Source organism: Stegodyphus dumicola, chromosome X1 (assembly GCF_044657685.1).
Source record: "Stegodyphus dumicola isolate Sdum_Otavi_A_Nest chromosome X1, ASM4465768v1".
NCBI lineage: Eukaryota > Metazoa > Arthropoda > Arachnida > Araneae > Eresidae > Stegodyphus > Stegodyphus dumicola.
Genome location: NC_140780.1, coordinates 74,138,773 through 74,163,924, shown reverse-complemented (window position 1 = coordinate 74,163,924; position 25,152 = coordinate 74,138,773). Strand labels below are relative to the sequence as shown.

At 33.2% G+C, this 25,152-nt stretch overlaps 1 protein-coding gene across 2 annotated transcripts in view; it reads right to left on the bottom strand.

Moving 5' to 3' along the window:
* The window catches only part of LOC118183190 (uncharacterized), an 841,429-nt gene that overhangs the window by 46,364 nt on the left and 769,913 nt on the right, over positions 1-25,152 (bottom strand). For both annotated transcript variants that reach the window (XM_085808385.1, XM_085808386.1), the window contains exon 5: positions 22,738-22,960. In XM_085808385.1, coding sequence (XP_085664511.1) covers positions 22,738-22,960 — 223 coding nt within the window. The remainder of the gene's footprint in view (positions 1-22,737; positions 22,961-25,152) is intronic.

Sequence of the window (25,152 nt, the reverse complement as noted above, 5' to 3'; positions counted from 1 at the left end):
AAAAGCTTTTAACTTTTTAATAAGTTCTAACACATCTGAACTAACAAGCAAACAAGCATTCCACGTTTCATGTCCGAAACGCTATTGGTCAACCTGTGTAGAAGAAATCACAAAACATTACGTCTTTTCATCTAAACATAATAGATTTACTCTAAGTTTGGAACATAATTATTACTTATTTTGGGACAAGCGAAATCATAATTTTCCCCCAAATTAATCGAGCCGCCCTTAATTTGAAAGCTCATCAATTGATACTATTTGCTAGTTTCAGTTTCTAAAATGAAAAGAACAAAGAAAAATCAACTGAAAACTTTCAACGAAATAAACATAAAAAACTCCCACAAACACGATTAAAAAATCTTTTAATGAGCTCATAATCAACCATAATAGTTAATTAACTTCTTTTTCAAAAGTTAGCTTCATATTGAATAGAAACGATAAAGCATGGGCATAATTGACTCCAGCCATTATGCTTAACAAGCATCTTAAGCTCAGGTCACTCCGTCGTTTGTTTAGAACTAAGCGTTAACCATCGAATCGAGCTAAGCGGCATAATTTTTTTGGGCAGCCCTTTTTTTTTCGGTCATCTAATGTAAATTAATTGTAATTTTTCAATTCGCACTAAAGACATTAGTTTTATTTCGTGAAAAAAAAAACGCGAAAGCTAAGTCGAGAGTATCTTCAACGTAATAAAATTATCTCCGTGATTAAAATTATTTTTAACGAGCTCATAAATGACAAGTTGGGAATCGCCGACGAGCATCGCAGGGTTCCCCGATTCGGCTGGCACGAGAGAAAGGAGAAAGGTTAATAAACGACACGGAGGAACGCTTCTTACGACAGCGGTAGCGCATTTCCATGTATTTTGCATATGACTCGAAGAGTGAGCAAAAAATCCGCGGCTTAACATATTCTCGATTGAGCATCAGTGCTTCAGTAGAGGAATTTGGGAGTAATCTGGAGTGGTGAGGCCTTTACGACATATGCATGACCATGATTAATGCGAGAAAAAATAGTTCCCGGAGCCGGAGGAAAAAGATCGGGAAAACCGGAAGAGCCCACCTGCGGAAGTGTGATACGTATCCGCGGAGATTCCGTGTCACTGTCATGGGCCCGTGATTGATGCGCGGGCTGATGCAAGAGGCGAAGCACTTGACGCGCCTCACTGGCGACCTCATCAGTTGGCTCCAGCTGCCCGACCCTGGATTCAGCCGGGGAGCGAGAGTCTCAGTCAGGGATTAGTTAGGGAGATAGGCGAATCAAACTCCCGAGGATGGAAAGAGATGAAATCTTCCCCTCCGCGACGAAAAAGAGAGGAGGAACCCACTGCGGATAAAAAGTGATAAAAAGATAAATGCGCCAGTACTGCATGCGAAATTGTGCGGATTAAAAAAAAAAGAAAAACAAAACAATGTTTATACCACCCGGCTCTACCAGCTCTTTTCGCCACCATCTCCTATTGTAGACGGGGAAAAAAAAAAAAAAAAAAAAAAAAAAACCCAAATACGATAAAGGAAAAAAAAAATCAGAAGTTCGAAACAAAATATCCACCCAAACGCTGCAACACATAAAACAGACCCCCCAATTTAAAAAAAAAAAAAAAAAAAAAAAAAAAAATTAGGAGAGTTACGTTTTGTAAAATTTTTAAAAATTAAACGTTGATTTCCTGTTCTCAAATTACTTCCTCAATTATATTTCTATTGCTGCGCCATAAATTGAAATAAGAGAGTTAAAAATTACATATATCTAAAAAACACTAAAAGACATGATGAAAGAAATGGGCAGGAGAATGGGCTGTCACACGGACAGAGATTCTGATAAACGGGACTCAGTCTTTTTTACAAACTCACGGAGAGCAGTTTTAGTATTTCTATCAGTGTTCAGTCATAGTTTTTGTTAATATATTAACCATGATGATATAGGGATGACTTTTTTGGGGAAGGGCTGATTCACTTTGTAATTCATAATTATTCCACATACTAAAAAAAAAATAATCCGAATTTTCAACAATATTTGTTTTTTTATATCTCGACAACATATATCAACTTATACGCGGGTATATACGGTATATTATGTTGCATTAATTATACTTTATTGACGTGTTGTTTTTCAGTTTTGATATATGTGCACTTGCGATTAGAAGACTGAACACTTTTTTTTATTTAGTTTGTGATTTGATTATTATCCCTGTATTATTTAATTGATTTTGCAGTATAATAATAATTCATTAATTTACTCTGAAATTTCTAAAATTTTGTTTATATATATATATATATATATTGTGTTCTGGAATTTATATGTACCATTATTTAAAAAAAGTACTTTTCGTATCTTAATAACAGAATGATATTTTTTTTAATGCTTGTATAAATTTTTTATATTATATACTGTCTCTGATTTTCTTTCTTCCTTTTTTTTTTTTTTTTTTCGTTTTCTGGGATATTCCTAGGGCTCGGTTAAGAGATCCTACGACCGTAAGCACAGGCAACATTTTAGAGGCCTCTATAGTCCAATATCATTGTTTTCACAAGAGAAATTTAATATTACGAGCAGTTAGGAACTTCGTAAAACATTTAACTTGTAGGCCTAGACGGTAATCAGGTCTTAACAAATACTTTATTTTTCGAAGTTTCATAGTCGGAAGTACATTTTTACATATCTCGCATTTCTACAAAACAAACTTTCCTATACCTTTCCGCATATTTTATTCAACGTATTTACATATTTTCTTGACAACGAATTGTTATTATAACGTCTCAGAAGTGATTTATTTATCTTAACGCAATGGTTTTGCGCATGCGTAACTCCTTTCAAGGAAACGCGACAACGAAATGTCACTAGAAATAATAACAGGGGGGAAAAAAACTATTCCTCGCTTACTTTGGCTTCCAATTCAGGCTAAAAATTGCATCATCGAGTTATGAGCCAACTAAATGCGAAGTAAATGAGCGTCGGTGAGGCTTTTTATGCAACTTTAGAGGGCGAGAAAATAGATGGGGCTTTTGTAAGGGTAAAATTTCCCCTTAATATAAGTCCGATGGAGGAGAGGGGGACGGGAGGGGGCGCGGAATTCCCTGGTGTGACAAATGGAGCTTTGACTGTGTAACGACCGGCCGGCTGCGAGAGGGAAAAAGAGATCTGCGCGCGTTAAAGGTGCTCAAGTCTCAAATAGGGAGCGTTTTGATAGAGGATAGATCCGGATATCTCGCCTAGCTATCAAATGGGAAAAACGAAGGCTGGATGGGAAAAGGTAAAGTGGGTTTGATGAAGTGTGCGTAAGGGGGCGTGAAGAGGAATGTAGCGGAGCAGCAGGTCGCTCTGCTTCCGGTGGAAAAATAAGAACGACCTCCGTAGTTAATGGCATCGTTTCGTGATGGGGGTATTTATCAAAAGGGGTGCGGCATCTATAATTTTTTTAGTCGCCCGACAATAAAAAAAGTGCATGTAAGGCCTTTCATAAATGCAGAAGGCAGTGAACATATTCTTAAGCTCTATTAGGTGATCCACATTTTACGAAACAGCAATTAATGTTCACAACAAATTCATATAAATAAAATAAAGATGAAAACCCTTCTAAAACTGCTATAAATTTAAAAACGTTCCATTTATCCTCTTTAAAGAGAAGCCTTATTTTTGTTTATCAGAATTTAGCTCCATATTTAAAATATGGCACAATAAATCATATAATGGCCTTCTTGATTAATATTACAAAATTTAAGATTTACGTTGAATTTGTACGCAAGCGTTTACATACACATATACACACTGTGTGTATAAATATATACAGATGCAGCTATATATGAATATATTATATGGATGGGATAATACCAAAATTTAAGAACTGCAGAACATATGGATTGACGAAATATAAAACAGAGTTTCTTTTATTATTTGCTTATTTATATTTCACAAAAATTAGATCAAAAACTGAAAAGATGAAAGACGATGTTAATAAACACCAGCGCTAATCTATAGATATATATCAATCTAATTAAATCAGCATATAAGAGTTCCTTTTTTCTTTTTAATACATCCAGGACGATCAGTGATTAAATGGTTAAATCCGAGAAGTGCTAGTAGTTATAGTACTAGTACTCCAACGTTTTATCTGGAAAGACCTGGCTATGTGGGGTTTTGCGGGTATTAACTTCGGTTTAACAGCTTTATCATTAGTTAAGATTACGCATTTTTTCACTAATTTAAATGAAATAAGAAGGTTTGAAATAAAAGGTGCAGAACATTTTGTAGAGACATTAGGATATTTTTATAGCAGGAGTTATAAAAACGCCCTCGCCAGGAATCGAACCAAGGACCTCTGGAATACGCGCCCAGCGTGCAGACCACTACACTACGAAAGCATGCTAAGAAGGCGGTATAAATACCTTATGTACCCCCTCTTTTACAGGGCGACTGGGTGTTTTTAGGGGACCCAATCGCCAAATCCTGGATGTGAAGAATCACCATCCATCACCCTTTTACTTCGGGGGCCACTGTAGAGTCATTAGGTTATTTTTATAGCAAGAGTGGTGAAAAATGAGCAACGCCCTAGCCGGAAATCGAACCACGGACCTGTGGAATACGCGCCCAGCGTACAGACCAATACACTACGAAGGCATGCTAAGAATACGGGAGAAATACCTTATAATTTATCTCGCATCACTTTGCAAAATGAAATCAATGAAAAAAATTTAATGACTTTTTCTTTCCTGTTTCATTAACTGAATAGCTCCAGAGGCATGGTGCAAAGACAATGCTGTGGCCTACCGTTCAGCAGATACTGGTTCGAATCTCTTCAAGGGACGGGTCAGCGTTTAAAATGTAGAATCTTAATTAGCTAGCGTTTGTGTATGGAAAGAGGCGTTCTGTTCAGGCAATAAAACAATCAACTGCACATTTTTGCAATTGGAATTTACTTACATTAATATTTCTTACCGAAGGAACAAATATAGACATAATACAAGTTTTAAATTAAGAATAAAGTATCATGAAACGTAAGTAATGTGCAAAATTACGTTGAAATATCAGTGTTGTATAAAGTAATTTTTCAAAGCACAAGTTTCCTGATGTTCTTAAAAAGACCTCAAAGCTATGTAAGGAACGAAACGTGATACAATTTCAGAGCTCCGTGAAGTTGAAGCATTACATATGGCACATAAACGAATTGCACAAGCACGTTGCATTACCCCAGTAAAGTGTAATATATGGTACCGCTTGACGAAATTGAAGCTACATGGTCAAGGCACTTAAAGTTGAATTACATCAAATACCTGCAAAGGAAATATGTTAACGGAATTTTCGTGGTTTTTTTTAATAATTTTCGTTGAGATACTGATGCATAGTTTTAATAAATGACTAGTAAACTTCAAAGAGAACGCTGTTTTACATGTCTATTATAATCTCTAAAAACAATGTGTTAAACAGAGAAATTTTACAGTGACTGAAAAATGTCGCATACTTTTTTACTAAAATTTTTCTTAAAAAGTGGAATTCCGAAGCAGTAAGAGAACTGACAATGTACAGCCATTACGAATTTTAGAGAGAATAATTCTCGAATACAAGATGTGCACTCTCCGGGAATCGAACCCGAGTCTACAAACTACTGGATTAATATGCTGATCACTGAACTACGGGACTATAATAGGAAGAGTACCTTTATTTAATTACCGTAATAAAGTCTCTTAAAATATTAATTTAAATTGAATAACATTATTATGAAAAAAAAATTAAAGTAGTACTGGAAAATTCGTATCATTTACCACAGAATTCCTGCAATTTGTTCTCATACATCCATGAAAGAGAAGCACTCCAATGTAAAGTTTGAAAATAGGCAAAAATCAGCTTTACATTTGCTTTGATTTCATCGATCAAAATATATGCATTTCAAAGAAGACAGGAATAGGATCACTCTTTTTCAAGTCACAAATGCTACTTGAAGAATAGTTTTCCCTCAAGTCGTTGCCATTCCAAAGTACATTTTAGCCTAAATTTTGAAGATGTATATACTTACATCGCGATAATTATTGCCTCTTTTTGTGTACCTGTGCATAAATGCACATACACACAAGGGACACTGAGCCCTCTCAAAGGAATGCAAAATTTTAAGAAAAAATTATGTCACCAGTGTAATGAAATAACGAAAACTTGCTTATTTCCTCTCTTTTAATTTCAAAACTTATTTGTATGCTGTTAACGAATCCAGGGTATACTTTAGAGTTTTACGACCTTGCTCTTTTAGATTATATTAGCGTTGTTTTGAGATACTTATATATATTAAATAATATTATTCCGAAGCGTATGGTTTGAAAAACAGTAAAACGTATCAAAAATTTGATTTTCTTAAAATCAAATGAAAAAAAAAAAGTCCTTTAATAAATTTAAAGAAAATTTAAATTCGTGAAAAAATACCGGCCAGCGTACCGATAATAATAAAATTATGGGAAAATATCATTTGCAGAAGCTGGCAAAATATTAATGCACGTCTGAACATTGAGTTTTCCTTCCCCTTCCGTTTATAATATACTTTTCCCCCCCTGTTCTTTCCCAGAAATAGCATAATGCAAGGAATGTCCATTCTCTTTCAGTTGCACCTCTGCATCATAAGGACGCTCTAAGATCTGAAATTTTTCTTTCTTGAAACGTATAAAAAAAAAAAAAAAAAAAAAAATCTGAAGGGGAAAAAAAATTAAGGAATTTTTTTTATCAGTTTCCTTTTTGGCCTTCGTACATTTCTTCTCCCTTTTTTGGGTTGGTGGAGTCAAATTGTTTTGAAGACCCCAAAAACGTACACTGAAAACGTCAGAAAAGAGAAAGAGCGTTGCCATTTTTCCAGCAAAATCGAAGCACGAAGGTTTTGAGAACTAAGAAGATCTAACGAAAGACCGATCGCTCCCTCACTATTCTGTCTGTGGCGTCATTGGAATTTTGGTTTGTAGCGAAAGGGATTGCCATTATTCACTATGTATCGCTCATTTAAGGCAAATGTTGGCTGAAAATCTGGCACCTTTATTTCCTCCCGTTACGTGCCATATATACCCGGTAGTGTAACAATAAACCGAATCTAAGCAACATCAGAAATTTGAAAGAAATAACTACTTAATTTTTTTAACTTAAAAAAAAATAATAAAAAAATATTAAAACTGTTTTATGTAAATAAAAATGCAGTTATTCCTTTTCTACATAGAAAGTACGAGTAACGGAATATGAAATATAAAGGAACTAGAACAAAACTGATGATTGTTTGAGTTGAAATTTTTGATGGCAATTGTAAATTTTGTATTTTATGTCGCCAGTGTTTAATGAATTTTAAATTTGTCCAAACATGAAATTTGATAGTAAGAAAGAAGCAAAAATATATACTATTCAAGCACACATGCATGTGTTTCATGCATTTGTAATTCTAAAAAAAAATTAACAGCGCTTTTTTAATTTGCATAAAAATCAGAACTATAATTTTTTCACAAGTTAAAATACAGATTCTCGACATAATCATATTAATCAAATTTTTAAATGACACTTCATTTAGAAATTCGAGAATTTTCTTTAATGACATTGCAGACAGCGGTTGCGTTTTGGGCGCCTATATCGCCGCAGGTGACGAAATTTCTATGCCAAATGGCGAAACTTGGCTTCCACTTTCGACGGTGGCAACCTTGGGCGTGGACAGTGGGTAGCGTTGTCCAATGGGAAGAGGCGACCAGCACTCATGCCATAAATCACAGCAGTGACAGATATTTGACAGCCGATGATGGATGCCCGTGCATAGTAAATGGCGCATTGATTTCTGCGCTTCCCCCCCACCCGGGCAAGGGGGGCGCCTTTATTCAGCCGTCAGGATCGAGTATAATGGATGGCTTTTCCAAACCCTGGGGGTCACCGTCGATGTACTTCTTACAGCGTGCCTGCGACAGTCTTCTTAACGAGAATATAAGAAGGCCGGCCTGCCTTCGCTAATATCTTTGTCGTATACGGGGAGGGAAGGCATTGGGATTTTCGCGCGGGAGGGCTCTGACTCAACTAGGGATTGTCTCGAGTGACCTATCACTCGATTTTTATTTTCTACATGCGTTCAGGGGACGAAACTTTTTGGGGACAATTTTTTTTTTTTCTATTTCTGAAACTTCGTAGGTTTCGCTTTTAAGTATTGCTAATAAGTACGTATTTTTGTTTATGCGCAATGCTTTACTTTTATTTTTTTCTTGGGGGGGGGGACTTAATTGCCATTTATTAAGAACTGCACGCAAACATTAAATATTCGAACAATGACGTGTTTTGCCGAGATTTTTCTTCCCCTTCCCATCTTCCGTTTATATTTGTTGCTTCAAACGTTCACCGATTTTGTCGAATTAAAAGTGTCAACTGCAACGGTCGGGCCACTTATATTTGAGACATGCCAGGCATAGCTGTCAAGTCTGGCGTCTTTTAAGATACTTTACATGTCAGTGAATATTCTTGGTTCTCCTCTTTTCGCCTCGCAATTGTTACTTTTTTTCTTTCTTTCTTTTCATATCTCGACACATATTAGAATCAGGGCGTGACAGTGTTCCTGAACTTTTCAAGAGTCTAACATATCCGTCAAAATGTTTTCAGTCTCTTCCCAATTTGAAAGCTCCGTCATTTTTGCGGAGGGCTTTAAAATTGAATAATTTGCCGTAAAAGTGGAATAATTTTAAGATATAATGAGTTCTTTATTTTGATGTTTTTATATTGATTTCCATCCCCCTTAAGACACGGTTGACGACTGTATTTTATTCCTCGAAGACATTTTTAAACCTACTTTAATGCTGCATAACTTTTTTATGTCTTTGTAACGGGGAGGGGGTGATTGACTAACACATGGATGTACATTTACAAAAAGATATAAATTCAAAAGTTAATTTCAGTTTACAGATGTTTTTATTCAAGTAAGCTTTTTCAAATAACTTACTTTTATATTCCAATTTAATATATTTTAAATTGTAACATAGAGTTAAATAAATCAGACAATACAGATACATGATAAGTTAATATGAAATTACAAATACAATACTAAAATAATTATTATGTTTGCTACTTTATATTGATTTTGAAGCTATTTCATCCACCAGTAAGTGAATTTTTCATGTTAAGCACACTAATGCAGTTAAAAAAAAAATCGCATGAGTCAACGCGTGCGATGAGCTCAAAGTAAAAATTCAAAAATCACAAAAAATAACTCCCCTCAAATTTAAAGTTTTTGGAACTCGATTAAATTCAAAACTAAGCTTCAGAATGATTTAGACAGCTTATTATGTCATAAAAATGGTTAAGTGTCGGATTATTAGCGCATATTCGAAAGATTATTTTGAACTGCTAGGAATCTGAAGAGATAAATTTTGTGATATATACATAAGAGAATGGAAAAATAATCGAAATATACTTTTTTTTAAAACAAGAGCAAGTACATTTGAGTTAAACTTGAGTTATATTTGAAATATATATTATTATCGTTCATTTCCTATGAATATTTTTTCTTAAAATGCAAAAATCCATATTTGAAATTTTTTTCTCTTAATTTTAAATTTCTAGAAGTCAGGCGATTATTAAATTTTATAATGCGCTTGAATAATAAAAGGATGCAGTCATATTTATTATTTACTTATATTCCTTTATAAGGTATTTTTCCCGCCTAGCATGCCTTCGTGGTGTGGTGGTCTGCACGCTGGGAGAGGATTCCAGAGGTCCGTGGTTCGATCTCGGTGAAGGCATAGCTCATTTTTCACTTCTCGTGCTTCCAAAATACCTAATGTCTCTACACCTTTACTGAAAAATATACCACTGCAATGACGCGTTCTGGTATAAATTAGGTTGTGAAATAAGAATTTTTAAAGTTATAACTTCATCATTTCATCAATTTAGAATGAGGTGTATTCAAAATTTGTTTTTTCAATAACTATGAAATAATTTTAAAATAAAACCCTAATCACAGCTTTTATTTTGCGTTTGAAGAAAAACTTAAAAATTAAATTTTTGTCCATTTAAAGGCTATATTACTTACTCGGTTAGGAAGTCCTCCACGAAGCCATGCCTCATAAGATAGGGAGACATGCTGTACTTGCCGTAATAAAACACCAATCTATATCTTATTCGAAATTAGTCTAAAATAAATTATACACGGAACATAGGGAAATTTTTCCCTTCCTCGCTCCTTTTACTTTTTAAACTTTTTACACAGTTAATAGAAAATCAAAACACCAGCTATAGTCTTATAGTCCTAGAATAGCGATAGAGATTTATTACAGTCAAACTTAATCTTTTTTAAAGATTGAGTTTTTATTACTTGCTATAAGAAACAAATATCTTACGACTTTTGATTTTAAGTTTGAAAGTCAGTGACACAAGAGTCATAAAAATTTAAGAATGTTGCGCTAATGACTGTACCAAGTTTGAGATAAAAATCTTTTCTCAGAACTGTCGGAAAATGTGAAGAAAAAATGTTTCTTAAGTATAATGGAAGGGGAGTGTATACATTAGCCTCTAACAACGTAAGTATTGTTTACATTTGCAAGTACAATACTGTTGAGAATTACGCATGAATACAGTGAATTTTTAATCAAACGAAAGCTTCACATTTGAAATATGTTGCAAATATATCTTAAAAAACTGTTTTCATTGCGATTGGTTTGACACTAACGTGATTTTCTTTTACGTTTTGGCAACTTGATTCTTTCTTCTTTAGGATCTACCTCTTTTTAATTTGATGAATATCACAAATTAAATACAGCAACGTGCAATTTTAGTTTACTCCCTAAAAGTGTCTACAACTCTTGTGACTAAGAAAAATATGCGGTTAGGGGAAGAGTCGGGCTTAGACTTTTGAAGGGAAAAAAAGAAGTAGAAGTAAGGAGGAAAAAATTAAAGTTGTCGCAGAGTTCTGCCGTAGCACACAATAGCCATCTTAATGCACTTACTTACAGGAGTGAACGCCTGGATATTGATTATCAATTTTTGTCTCTTCGTGGAGAGCAAGTTGTTAGCTGTATGTGAAAAAGATCGACTTCTATCAATTTTAAAACTCTGGTTAAAGCTTTTGTTCGTTTAGCAGTTTTTCTCGCTCTTCTTTTTTAAAGCTCCCAGTGTCAATCAGTTGTTATCTAATTAGCAAACACATGCGCACATTTAGATGCTCTAATTCAAGAACTCAAAATCTAAATTAGCATTTTGAAAAGATTCAGAGACTCATATTTTAGTTGAAATAGCTCTCTGCTCTGAATTGTAGTAGAATAATTCATTTATATTAAGAGAAGATTAATTTTTTTTCGAGTTGAGTTTTATTTATTTTTTAACCCTCTAATTTCAAGAAGCTATTAAAACGCAATTGGTCTCTAAATAATTTAACCGATTATGAAGAACTAGGAGTTTATCCTGGATTTGATTTCTGGAGCTTTAACGGGCTGATTTCTTCGAGTTTTCGTAGTTTTCCCACATGTAATCTAAGTCAGTAAGAATTAGGATGTATAATTTTCCTGATTTCCGTTTTCCTTTCTTAAAAGAGGGAAATAAAATAGGAAAAAATATAGGAAGAAATCAATATTTTTGTAGTTAATTTTAATATCATACGTACGGTGCGTAATCTTAACAAAAGGCAGATTTCACTGAAAAGTTATTTTATTTTAAAACCTCTTCATCACAATAGGTGAGGAGGAATTATTGAAATTTATAATTACATATATATATATATAATTAATTTACTAAAATATAGATTATATTATCTCCTAATATAAACTTAGTAGAAGTACCAAAAAAGAGGGAACCCATATATTTTATAATAATATATTTTATAATTATACAACTATTCATAATTACATATATATTTTATAATTATATATACATTTAATGAACTTTATGAAGTGTTGTATATCACGGCAGTAAAGTATAATCAAAGAGGAAACAATAACTTACGAAATAACTTGGACTGGTAAAATTTATTCCCAGTTACAGAGTTATAATGTTTAGAAGACGCAGCTAATTTAAATATGTAACAAATTAGTAAGTACAGAAAAAAGGCCAAGCCAAACACAAGAAGAGTTAAATAACTTAGACTAGGTAAAATTTATTCCCAGTTACAAATCTATAATATTTAGAAGAGAAAGCTAAATTAAAGACGTAATAAATTAATAACTACAGGAAAGGGTCAAGCCAAACACAAGAGGAGCTATATGTGGTGTGACATTTATTTTGATATCCGGAGGCGAAACAAAAGTCCTCTCCGGATGTCAGAGTTTGTATTCCTGATCCTGTGGTATATTCTTGAACCTATCTTATTGATAAAAACATTATTTTGACTCGCAGCCTTCCCTATTTCCCTATACACATATACTGACTTACTCATTAATCTAATCATTCACAAAAGCAAGATGTTATTTTATCTTAACAGCTATTTTATCATTCCTTTCTTTAAGTAATACTATTAAAGTTTGCTTTTGAGTGTTCAGTTTCATTTTCTTTTACAGCTACTTATTTGAAACAGGGAAAGAGTTTCCTAACAGCGCCATCTATCGATGCATTCAATAACCTTAAGAGACATTAAAGTTCCTTTCCGCTAATATTGAAGTTAATTTAATTAGTTTAAGATGCGGAACAAAATTAAAATTAACATAACACTACATTATTAAATTCCAGAGTCAATGTTCAGGCTATAAATTTGCAGAATTTAAATGCCATACCATCTGGTCGTCGGCATTTCCTAACACAATTTAAGAAAGTAATTTGCCCAAAATTATTTCCCATTTTTGGAATGATTTTGATGAAAAGGAAATATAAAATCTTCCAAATGCAATAATTTATTAGCAACAACTGATTTAGCTGCATCAAACGTTAACTTATTTTGAAAGTAAATTAACGTCTTATGTAATTATATAATTGACTGATTTATAAATAGCGCATGTCCACAAATTTTAGATCAAAGGTTTCTTCTTTCCTCCTAAAAAGATGTTATTCTGTGGGAAAAAAATGCTGAAATGGGAAAAAATCAGAGAATTCACATTCATAAATGCTAAAACATAATTTTGTCCGTAATGATGAAAATGTTTTTAAAACGGTTTCATATGCAGTATCTTTGGTCACCCAACAAACTTTGCTTTTGCTTGAAAGAAAATGCAATAAATGAGCTTCAGTGAAAGGTATGTATTTTAAACGATTTAATATACAATGGCTTTGGTCTGAAAGACAAATCCATCTTTTTAAAGAACAATCGCAATGTCTTTAAAGATCTTTAAAGAGTTAAAGTCCTTAAAGTCTCTAAAGAATTAGAAATCATAACGTTCATTGCCATTTTTTAACTATACGGCTGAAGCATGTTGAGGAACTCTTCGTAAAAACCCTTTAGCCAAAAGCAAACGGAAATATAATTTTAATAACGGATAGATTTGCCTAAATAAATGTGATACAAAATACTGATTTATTGTAGCAAAGGAAGTGTGTGTGGGGGGCGGAGGACTGCAAATTTGGTTTCATGAAAAAAAAAAAAAAAAAAAGAAGTTTTTTTATGTTAGTAGTTTCCACACCACAAAAGTTTAAACTTAAGAAAAGTCATACAAAGTTTTAGATAAACTCTTCTACTATAAAAATAATGCTTTAATCCCTATATTAAAAGAAGAAATTTTTCTTTTTTTGCCAACAGAACCCTCAAAGAATGAAACTCACTCACGATAAAAATACCGTTGTTTTATTACAATGCGAGAAATATACATACATTTATGCATATTTTTCCTTATTTAATTTCTTCAAATATAATTCAGGACTCTAAAATTTTGTGGCAACAGTTTGAAAAGTGAACCGACATTTATATGAGTCCGACGCAAAATGCCAAAACGAAAGTAATAGTCTTTTGATTTGTGTGAGATATGTGGAAGAACTTGAAAACTATTTTAATAGAACATTTCTTACAATTCCTCCCTGTAGTAGCGACATGGAATAAGACTTGGCTGATTATGCATTATAAATAATTTGATATCAGTAGGCTTAAATTTAAAATACATGGCTGTGATGGTGCCGAGCCATGTCCGGCATATTCAAGTGCGTGTAACTAAACTGGCAGAAATATTTCCTTCAGTCTTCTTTGTGCACTGCGCTTTTCACTCCTTTAATTTGATAATTTCTAACGAAAGTCCTACCTAAGATATTCGTAATTAAATGGGAATGATAGAAAAATGTTATTCTTTTATAAACATCCCGAAAAGAAATTCTATTTTGCAAGAGAGTATATCAAATAAATTTGATCCCATGTTTAAGTAGAGAATCTATGGAAAAAAAAAAAACTTTGTCCCACGCGTAGGATAGAGAGACAAGAATTTGTTATAGCTATGGTAGAATTACTAAACTTTTTGTATCCTGCACTAGACAGAGAACTGGCCTCATAAAGAATCATTTTCTGGGGCTTTTATACCCGAGTTTGTTAAAATATTCTACTTTGTTATTGCATTAATCCCAAATGGAAAAATATTTTTATATACCTAACCATAAGTAGAATTTTACAATCGAAATGGATAGATCTCGCTGCAGTAATTCTATTAAGTGACGATATTTTAAGAGAAGTATAAGAAATTAGTGACAACTCAGAATACATTTTCAATGAACGTTCTGAAGCAAATCTATGAAAAAGAATTTGAAATTTCTTTTCAGCAACTGGGAAACAATAAAACACGTTGTTTCAATATTATAACTGAATCCAGCAAATGCTAATTTCGAATATCAGTTGTTTTCCATCAGAGCAAAATAGTTTTTCAATGAAGAGCAAAACACGTGATCTGTAATAGAAGCTTCAAACATCTGCAATAAAGACATTTTACCCAACATTTAAAAAAAATGTTAAAAATATTAATAACATTACCAGTTACCAAGTATACTTTGGAAAGATCGTTTTCTAGGCTAAAAAAATATCTAAAACATTTAGTCCATGCGAAATGCGTTTAAACTGATTGTGTTGATGCATACATATAAAAATATCCTCTAAATGAAGAAGAAGTTTCAAACATTCTTTAAAAAACCAAACGCAGAATGAACATTAATATATGATCTGGTGTAAATTAAAAAAGGAGGCTTTTACAAATATTTTAAACCTGATAGTATAATGTAAGTATTTTTGCATTATTGATTGATATTTTAACAAACTTACATTATTAATAACAAGATAATAAAAATACAACTGAGAGAATGCCATATAATGTAAATAACTTGACATAATTGCAGCTTTATGATTTTTGGATTAAATTCAAATTTTAAATAGCAAAATTATAATAACTAAGGACAATTGCACAACGGTGTGTTACGTTATGATGTTGATAGCACCCCCCCCCCCCAGAATGAAATTCTAGGTATGCCATTCTGACCAATTAAGTTTAATTTTCATACTAACCTATCTCACATTTATTTCGGTTGCACGATTTTAAGCTCGTTTGAAAATCCTGTAAATGAAATATTCGGGAAACAAAAATAAGCGGTTTAAGTAGAGCGAATGTTTAACTGCAGCTTTTAGTGATGGAGTCACAACAATACAACAGATTAAACTTGCCACGGGCTGCTTTTCACCCGGACTATCACAGGGTTTGTTAAGTGTTATAATTGGTGAAGAAACTGTAAAATTATATGCGATAAGTAGAATTAGATCGTTCCAGGTGCCTCACTTGGTCAGAGGAAGCTCAAATTGTTAATAGTATTCAAATTAAGATAGGATGTAGAGTCATGCTGAAAACATGAAAACTGTGCAACGTCCAAGCTGGGACTCGAATTTCGGACATTCCGAATACGCGTCAAGTATGCTTCCAATTATACCACGAAGGCACGCGGAAAGGAGGAAGAAAATATCTTATAAGCTTTAAATTTGTAGTTTGCAAATATTGTGCTTTAAGTATCATTCTTACGGAAGTCTATGTTTAGTTTGCTACCCACAAGTTGTGGCTGCATGAACTTTATTTGCTGTTTTGTAATTCACTATAATCACTAAAAGTTTAGTTTAAAAGTTAGTTAAAAGTTAGTTTGGCTGTTTTGTAATTCACTATAATCACTAAAAGATGACTTGAATTTAAATAAATACAGTGTAATAAACCGTATAGAAGATTTACTGGTGGTTGCGCTAATCTTAAACTATAGAGTCATTAGGTTTTTCGATGCCAGGAAACTCATGAAATCCCTCGCCAGGATTTCAACTCCGGACATCGCGACTGCGTTTCGGACATGCTTCTAGTTAAACAAAGAAGTCAAGCGGAAAGGAGAGAGAAAATACGTTATTTTCATACGAGTATTCATACATTTTATAATTGTCATAGGACGGAAAAAGACCATAGCATTTTCGGCTGCAGAAACCTTTACAAATGATAAACAATTTTTAAGCACATTAAAAGTTACTGTTATCAAATTATCCCCTTTTTCTCAGTGTAAGTTACGCATAGCATTAATAAGCTCAGCTACATTAAATTCATTGTCTGAGAGATAATTAATTCCTCCAGACCGTTTTAAAAGCTGTTTTACCATTTTACATAAATAAATTACAGTAAAATCGTAAAAATATTAGGTCACATTAAACCATAATAACCTAAGGTGAGTGATAATCAGGCTCAAAATCTTAACAATTCTAGTGAAGAATTAACTTTTAATTTTTTTACTTGAAACAGGAACATTTTCCTTCAAAATGTATTGTTAGTATATATTAAAGCTCTTCCGAAGAATAATATTTTCAGAAAAACGCGCTTTTAATGGCGTTATACTCTATCGCGCTTTTCCAATTTAACATTAAATATGATAATGATACATTTGATTTACGCATGAGCCTTTCATCAACTAATGAGTCCTTCCATTCGTGCATTTCTCCTCCTCACCAATGGCCGGACATTTTCTTGTTAAGCAAAGAGAATCAAGATAAGCATTAATCGGGAATGATATAACCTTTGGTGAATTTGTCATTTCATCGCTGAGAAAGTTTCCTAGAGCGAACCACGTGAGGAGGGTAAACAGATACTGCACCCGCGAGAAGGGTAACAGACAACAAAAAGCATTCGTGCCTTCTTCGGGATTCGAATTACTACCACGTCAGTGCTATGGAAGCTGGTACCACTAAACATCATATCGAACAAAGTGATTTCTACCCATATATAAATAAAATAAGTACTTAAAAGACTGAAGGATATATAGGTTCTGTAAGAATGATACTTAAATTAAAACGCATAGTACAGTTTCATCTTCCCAATTAATTGCTGCTGATATTTTTTATTTTACAGACTTTGATGAGTTACAGTGAAAGTATAAACATAAAGCAATTTTGTTGTCAGAACAGTGGAAGAAACTGCTGTTTAATCTGAAAATTCACTAAATAAATAATATTTTTCGCCTATGGGTAAATTATTTGCAAATGCTACAATTTGTATTGCTTATTTGACGAATGTAGCCATGATATTTCTGAATCTAAATAACTATTAGGCTGACTTAGCTTTACTGTAAAAGTGGTTTCACCTCTTCAACAGCAATTACACGAAGAAGCCAATAGTACAGGGTGTATTTTTTTAAAGAGAAAGAACAGGAACTGAAGTTACATTTATTTCATTTTATGTCTTTGAAAACTAAGTTATCTACAAAAGTTTGTTGTTTGACTTCTGAATTAGTAAGTTATCTACACTTGGAAACATTTGAAGCAGCTGAAAGTAATATCCTGCCTTTTCGCACAGTCCATATTTTAGTTTTGACCTATCAAAAAATATTGTTATGTCAGTAGTCGTTCCTACAATTGGTAATATTTGAATCTTCTCGTGCTTTATTTTTTGCAATGGTGCTGAAATGCAATAAAATTATTTAAAAAGATTTACAAGTTCATTTTATTTTAATTTTAAACTGAGGAACAATTTGTAATAACTAAGGACTTTAGTTCGTGCAAGCACAAACTAAATTTAATACAGTCGACACTTTTATGTTAGATTACAAATAAATTCAGAATTTTATAAAATTAAAAATAAATTTAGACTGTTTAATAGTAAATTATATGCTTGAAGAATTTTAAGTACCTTTCTAAAACGAATTTTCGAATTTTTGAGCCTAACATAGCGTTATAAAAGTGTGTTCTCTGGTAAATAAGTAAAGCTAACTTCGGAAAAGGTAGGCCATCTAACGTTCTAGGTACATATAAGGTTCTAGGCTGGCTGCATGGGTACTTTCGTGATTTTACGCATGTGTATCGTGTACGCTGTATCTTCTGGATGCATATGTGAATAAAGCGGGCGAAGCCACCGCAAATCCGCTGGACACTGGTAGTTCGATCTAAATTTCGAATCCCGGCGAACGGGCTGCCTCCATGTATGTTTTCATGATTTTCCGCATGTGCAACATGTATGCAGTGTCTTTTGGATGCATACGCGAATAAAGCGGGCGCAGCCCAGGTAAAATCGGTGGACACTGGTAGTTCGGACCAAATTACGAATAAATGCCAACGGACTGGCTCTAGGGGTGTTTTCGTGATTTTCCGCATGTGTGTCGTATATGCAGTATATTCTCAGGATGCATACTGTAATAAAGCGGGCGCAGCCCGCGCAAAACCGCTGGACACTTGTAGTTCGGTCCAACTTTCGAATCCCGGCCAGCCGGCTGGGTGCATGGGAATTTTCGTGATTTTACGCATGTGTAACGTGTATGCAGTATCTTCTCGATGCAAACGTGAATAAAGCGGGGGAAGTCCGCGCAAAACCGCTGAACACTGGTAGTTCGGTCCAACTTTCGAATACCGGGGAAATTACAATGGGAACTCATGAAGATTAAGCAATGAAAAGCGGGCTTCAGCCCGCTCAGCTGGCGGGCTTGCCCGCTAGTAAATTTTAATTTATTGAATTTCTTTACCGTATAATTAATTTACCGAATCCAATTCAGAAACCAGGTCTGTTTGAAACAAAAAGTTTATTTGAAAATGTTTCAATTTCTTTATATTTCATTGTAATTAATTTAAACTTATTCATTTTATAAAATTCAATGTACGTATTAATACGGAAAACTTTTTTCAGTTTAAAAACTATACGGTACTCTAGTATGGCTAATATAATGTCTAGTTTCTTAACATATTATTGAAATATTTATAAAATCACTTAAAAATAGCAAACGATTTCTGTCTTTTATTATATTTACCTTTATAGGAAACACGGTGTATCTCATGTCATTAAACAGCTAAATTATTTTGAAAAGGCCTTCGCAACTTACTCATGTAGGCACACCTAAGCAAGAGGTTTACGTATACTTTTACAAATGGAATTTAAGTTTGATTAGCTTGTCTTAATAAATTGTATCCGAAGGCACCTTCTTCCTAATGGCGACAGATTCCGAATGCTCTCTAATAATTAATCAAGCAACCAGTTATAGCTAAGTAATAAATGTGATGTTATGTATTTCTGTATGTGATTCTTCGCATTTTATTTGAAAGTCCCATATTTAATTTTATCCTACGCAAATTAGAGAACTTTATTAACATTAAAACTTTTCTGAATCTTTTGTGCAACAGTCAAACAGTAACAATTAGTCAAACAGTATAATAAAATGAAAAATCCTTTATATACCTTGATCTCAAAATTTAGCAATGAAGAATTTGCTAGACTTTTAAAGTTTAGCAACGAGTAATAAAAACTAATGAGTCAGTCTGTTTTGGGATGTTTGTTCAAAGAGGTGGTCTTGCATCTGATTTTTTGAAGGAGGGGTATTCCGTTTTTTTCTCATTTATAATAAAGGTGGTTTAAGAAATGCTACCATGCACTATTAGATGGGAAACATCCAACTAAATATCAATAGTATTACAAAAAATTTCAATCCTGCGCTTTTATTTAATTTTTTAAATGAGACATTAATGTGTTATTTTCCGATACAAATTTTGTAACGTAACTGAGATGTTGAAAACAAATCGAAAGAAAGAAATGATAAAGAAGATTTTTTTTCACTCTTCATTCGAGAAAATAAAATAAAAACAGAACTTAAAGTAAATAGAGCTAAACATTTCCGTTGCTAAAAATATAAGTCGTTATTAAACATTCCATATTTCAGCAACATAAGCTTTAAAATCATAAATGATCATCATGTGCCTAAAAATATTTTTGTTATAAAAAGATAAAAACATCCGTCTAAATAATGCTTCAAATATGAAACCAAATTATATTCACGAAATTGACTGGAAAGACCATTGAGAAAGGGTTAGATTTCAAGTGATATCCTCTTTTTCTAAAAGCAAGCTTATACTTTGCAAAAAAGCGAAGAAAAATATGAAACAAATCCGCATTTGCATAGACTTTTTAAAAACCACTTTATTCTGCACATCTTAATCCTACAACATAAAACTACTATTCTGAAAGAGAAAAATCTAACCACATAAATAGAATCGGATTTAAAGTTTTCTCAATCGTTTACTCAACAGAGGAGAATAAAGAGAGATCTTTGATGGAATCTTAAAGTTTTTGTTACGATAATTGAGACGGTTATCTTATGGCTTGGTGTAAGTAGTCTTTCGGGAGTGACATAACCACGTCAAAGAGAAAGAAATCTTATCGGCGATGACTGTTCTTTATCATTTATTTCTCAAGGTAGGGAAAAGGAATTACTTTTCCCCTCTTCAGACACTTTTCTGGCTAAAATTCTCCCTCTTGCTGGGTAACGACAGATATTTGCCATTATTGGCCAAACTCAAAACCATAAATTTTATCTCAGTTACAGATTATTTAAACCCTAGAAATGCCATCGTTGAAACCTAATTTCGAGCAGAATATTACTTACATCACATTATCTTAACGATGCTAGAAATTTGCAAACTTAAGAACACTAATGTATTGGAAGACGAAATTTAAAGCTTATTTCTATTACAAAAATGTATAAATCATATAAGATGAAAAAATAATTTAATGATTATTTGCTCAAAGGCATTTGGTTTTGCTACAAAAGTACACTTTAGATACTTTTCACAACATTTTAATTTTGTTAATAGTATAATCAAAAGAAAAAACTTTTAATCATTAATAGTTCAAATTATAAAAAACTATTTATCACTGTTAGTAAAAATTGGGATAAAGAAGCACAATTATAGCCAACTCAATTTAAATTTGTGTTCAGTTTCAGAATTTTAATAACCAGTCTTAAGCACACAACAAGAATGGTAGTAATATTCAAAATTTACAGTGAGTATTCATAAGCACCTTACTATATGCACTGAATTTTGAAATTTGCTTAAATTATAAAACCTCTCAGTTTTGCTGGAATAAAAATGACTCCGTTGCACTTTGACGAACAAAACAGAAATATTATTATCAAATACTTTGCCTTCAATTATTTTACTTATTCTTTTGCTTTTTTTTCATTAATTGACTAAAAGAAAAATGTTGATGATTATTGATAAAATCATAAAAAAGGACCACAGCTAACATCACAGCTAAACCGTGTATATTGATACAATTTAATAATTATTTTCGCCATAATTTTTAAACATACTTTGGCTGAAAATATTTGGCTGAAATGTTTTAAATTAGTTCTTTTCATCAAAAATAATAAATGTTGCTTTTTGCGATTTTTATCACCAACGCTTGGTGTATAATGAAGAGGAACATTTTCTCCCATAATGTAAGTTTTGATCCGAAACAGGAAATGTTTTTCGTTGAGCACAAAATCTTAAAAACTTTGTCATCAACAACTTTAATATCATTAACCGTATGATATATAGCTTTTTTCTTTTGCTCAATAACAATAATAATTTTGACGTTTTCGTAAAATAAAAGAATTTAGAAATTTTTCTCCGTTGCATGTTTGAATATGCGTCAAAGAAAAACATTTACAGCGCAACATTCGTTTTAAAGCTGTAATAGCTAAGTTTTATTTTTAATTTACTGAATTCATTTACCGTATAACGAATTTGCTGAAACCAATTCAGTAACCAAAAATTTCAATTCGGTCAAAAGTTCAATTTGGAACCCCAAAAAAGTTTAATTTATTTGAATATGTTTCAAGTTCTTTATAATTCATTGAAATTCATTTAAATTTATTCAGTTTATAAAATTAGTTTTAATACATGTATTAATACAGAAAACTTTTTTCACTTTAAAAATTGTACAGTAGTACTCCAAAATGACTAATATTATATTATTGAAACATTTATAAAGTCATTTTGTTAAAGAAATAGCAAAAGCTTTCGTTTATCATATTTACCGTTATAGGAAACATGTTGTAGTATCTCACGTCATTAAACAGCTAAATTACTTTGAAAAGTACTTTCGCAACTCAACCATGTAGCCACACCTATGAGAAAAAGGTTTTCGTATTTCTTTTAATATGTAATTTGAGTTTGAGTCGCTTTTCTTAATAAATTGTATATGAAGGCATCTTTTCTCTGATGTTAAACACCTTTAGAATTTTTTGTTGACTGATAAAAGTATAGTTTTAATAAGCATTGAGTTCGTTTGTTTTTGATGTTCGTTTGTTTGTTTTTGATCTTCGTTGTTTAGAAATTTTTACCCTTCTAAAAACGTGTCCAAGCTGGATTGAAATTAAAGGTTTTCTTGCTTTACAAAGGTATTTTAATCTTATTCGATGGCAAAGATGTATCATTATACCTTACTGCCTATTCAAGACCTAATAACTCAGCCTTGTGGTCATAAAATCACTCAGCCTTGTGATCATATAATCACTCAGTCAACGGTTAGACGATTTTCTAAATCAAATCAATTTGCAGCTTAAACTGTCAGATCTCAACCCCTTTTAATTGGATTAGAAATAAGGAAAGCGTACCTGTATGTAGGCGGGTGTGTTGTTGAACGTGAGAAAGCTGTTTAAAGCGCCTGTCACAATAGGAGCATTTGTAGGGTTTTTCCCCCGTGTGGATCCTTATGTGTTGCGTTAGCTGATGATTGGAGGAGAAAGACTTGAGACACTGCTGGCATTGGTGGGGTTTCACTTCTCCTCGGTGGATTTCCCTTGCATGGTGCTGCATAGCCGACTTGTGCAGGAAGATCTGAAAGATAAATTCTCCATATATATTTTATGAAAATAAAAGGTTCCGAAACAGCAAAGAGAAAGGCAAAACATCGTGGTAGACTGGCAAAACCAGTCTGTCACGTCTACTGTAAATAAAAAAAAAAATTAATTAAAAAAGGGGAAATTGCTATATACACTACCTTCCTTTGATCGAAAGGTATTTAAAAAATGGAAATTTTATATTAGGTACGACAAACTTTCGGGCTTTTATCAAATTCTATCGCCCAACTTATTCTTATCCCTGTCTAGATACTTCGGATTATTTCTGTTCGCCCCTCTCTTTCTTCATGAAAATATCAAAAATTAACTATAAATTTGCATTGCCTGTTGTATTTTACTAGTTATGCTGAGAATACAAGTGCATTATGGAGAACTTTATTTTTTTTTTATAAAAGAAACCCCAGTTTATTCGAACAGTACTGCAAAAAAATAAGATTTGCCTTTGATACATACACTTATCCGCTTCCATTTTAGAAGAAAACTGATAATCGTAAACAAAAGATGGAGACGATATTTAAACCAGATATAGATGATAATAATAAAGATTTAAAAAGCATCTTTTAAGAAATATATTCTACTTAGATTATTAAAATGCCGCTGACAAACATTCATTACATTCTTGAAAACTATTGTATGCAATGTATGGGAAATATTTTTACCGCCTAATTCATTTACATAGCTCAAAACCTTCAAAAATGTAATATATTCACAATAAGCTTCAAGTGGTAGCTTTATATGTTGAACTTAAAACAAAAGGATAGTATCAAAGGAATTCTGAAACTGCTGTTTGGACTTAAGAAGAAACACCATTTCAACATCTCTCATCTTGTAAACCCATAAAAATGTTTCAAGTTATGAAGATGAACTTATTTGAGGTAGAAAGAAAAAAAACTGCCTACGTCCCGAACTTTTTTTCCAGATCATAGCACAGCTTCAGGTTGAATTAGATGTGACCGATAACAAGGCCTCTGGGCGACTTTGTTGCCAAACATAGTTTCACCCAAAAGACAAAAGAAATGATGAGGAGATGAAAAAATACTACCATAAAGATGTTTATATATATGTCTTATTTCGGACTTTCTAGCTCCGCTTTCTTTTATTGTATCGAGGCTAACTCTATTTTGTCCCGGGCATTGAAGGCAATCAAAATTACAACTCGTCAGCTTTGCCGCGCAATAATGAGGTTTCCATTCTGTCCCCCCTTCCCAAATATTTTTTGCGTTGGTCTTCTTATTCCTTATCTTAACTTTCTGATCGCATCCCCTCTTCCCCTCCCATCATCACAATCGCAAAAGAACAAACGAATGAAGTCTCGCTGATCTGTGGAATCTTATGCCTCCCGAAACATCTCCCCAAGAGATTGGACTAGTTACAAGCAGCTCATACTGTCGCACTTTTCACCTTTTCATTGGAAGCTCCTATTACTTTTCTTTTGCAGACTTTGAACCTGTCCTGACAAATCTTGTTAGGATCCGCAGCCTTCGCAAGCATGGACAGACGCCTGGACCGCCAGGGTTAAGCTTTCGAGGGAAAAATTTTCGCATCTTGTAAAGCTCAAGCTGGCTTTGGCTTCATTTTTGCGCTCTGCTAATTTGAAGCGGCTTAGGGATGCGTCCTTCTTGCGTCCGGGCGATAGATGAGGATTTGGTGAGGGTGGTGGTTCTCTTAGGAGATAGACACACTCGCGCTCTTTGTTGCAAGGGATGACAGCTTTCCTCAATTTTGCAACTTTTCCTTTTGGTTTATCTTTCTTTCCTTCGGTTCGGGATTAACTAATCTTCATCTCTGGCGTTCGGAGGAGCGGAAGAAAATGACAAATTATTCCAGAATCGCTTAATAATCATTTGTGCGCTGGATGGTACCGGATAGCGGGATAAAGACGCAAAACACGGGCTTCTAGTAAATAAAAAGGAATGAATTGTTTTGACAACAAGATCTCGATGATGTAAGGTTACGCCTTCCCCGTGATCATGCACATGGTCTACAGACGCATGGAAATAAGAGATTTGGATTCTTCGAGGGACAAGCGCTCTCTCTAAACGCCCAAGAATCAGTCACGGGGATTGAACATTAAATCCAAACATGCATGGCAAAATACCACCAAACATTAAACCGTATAATAAGAACATTAAAAATAACAACAAATTCTTATTATGCTTAAAGAGTTCC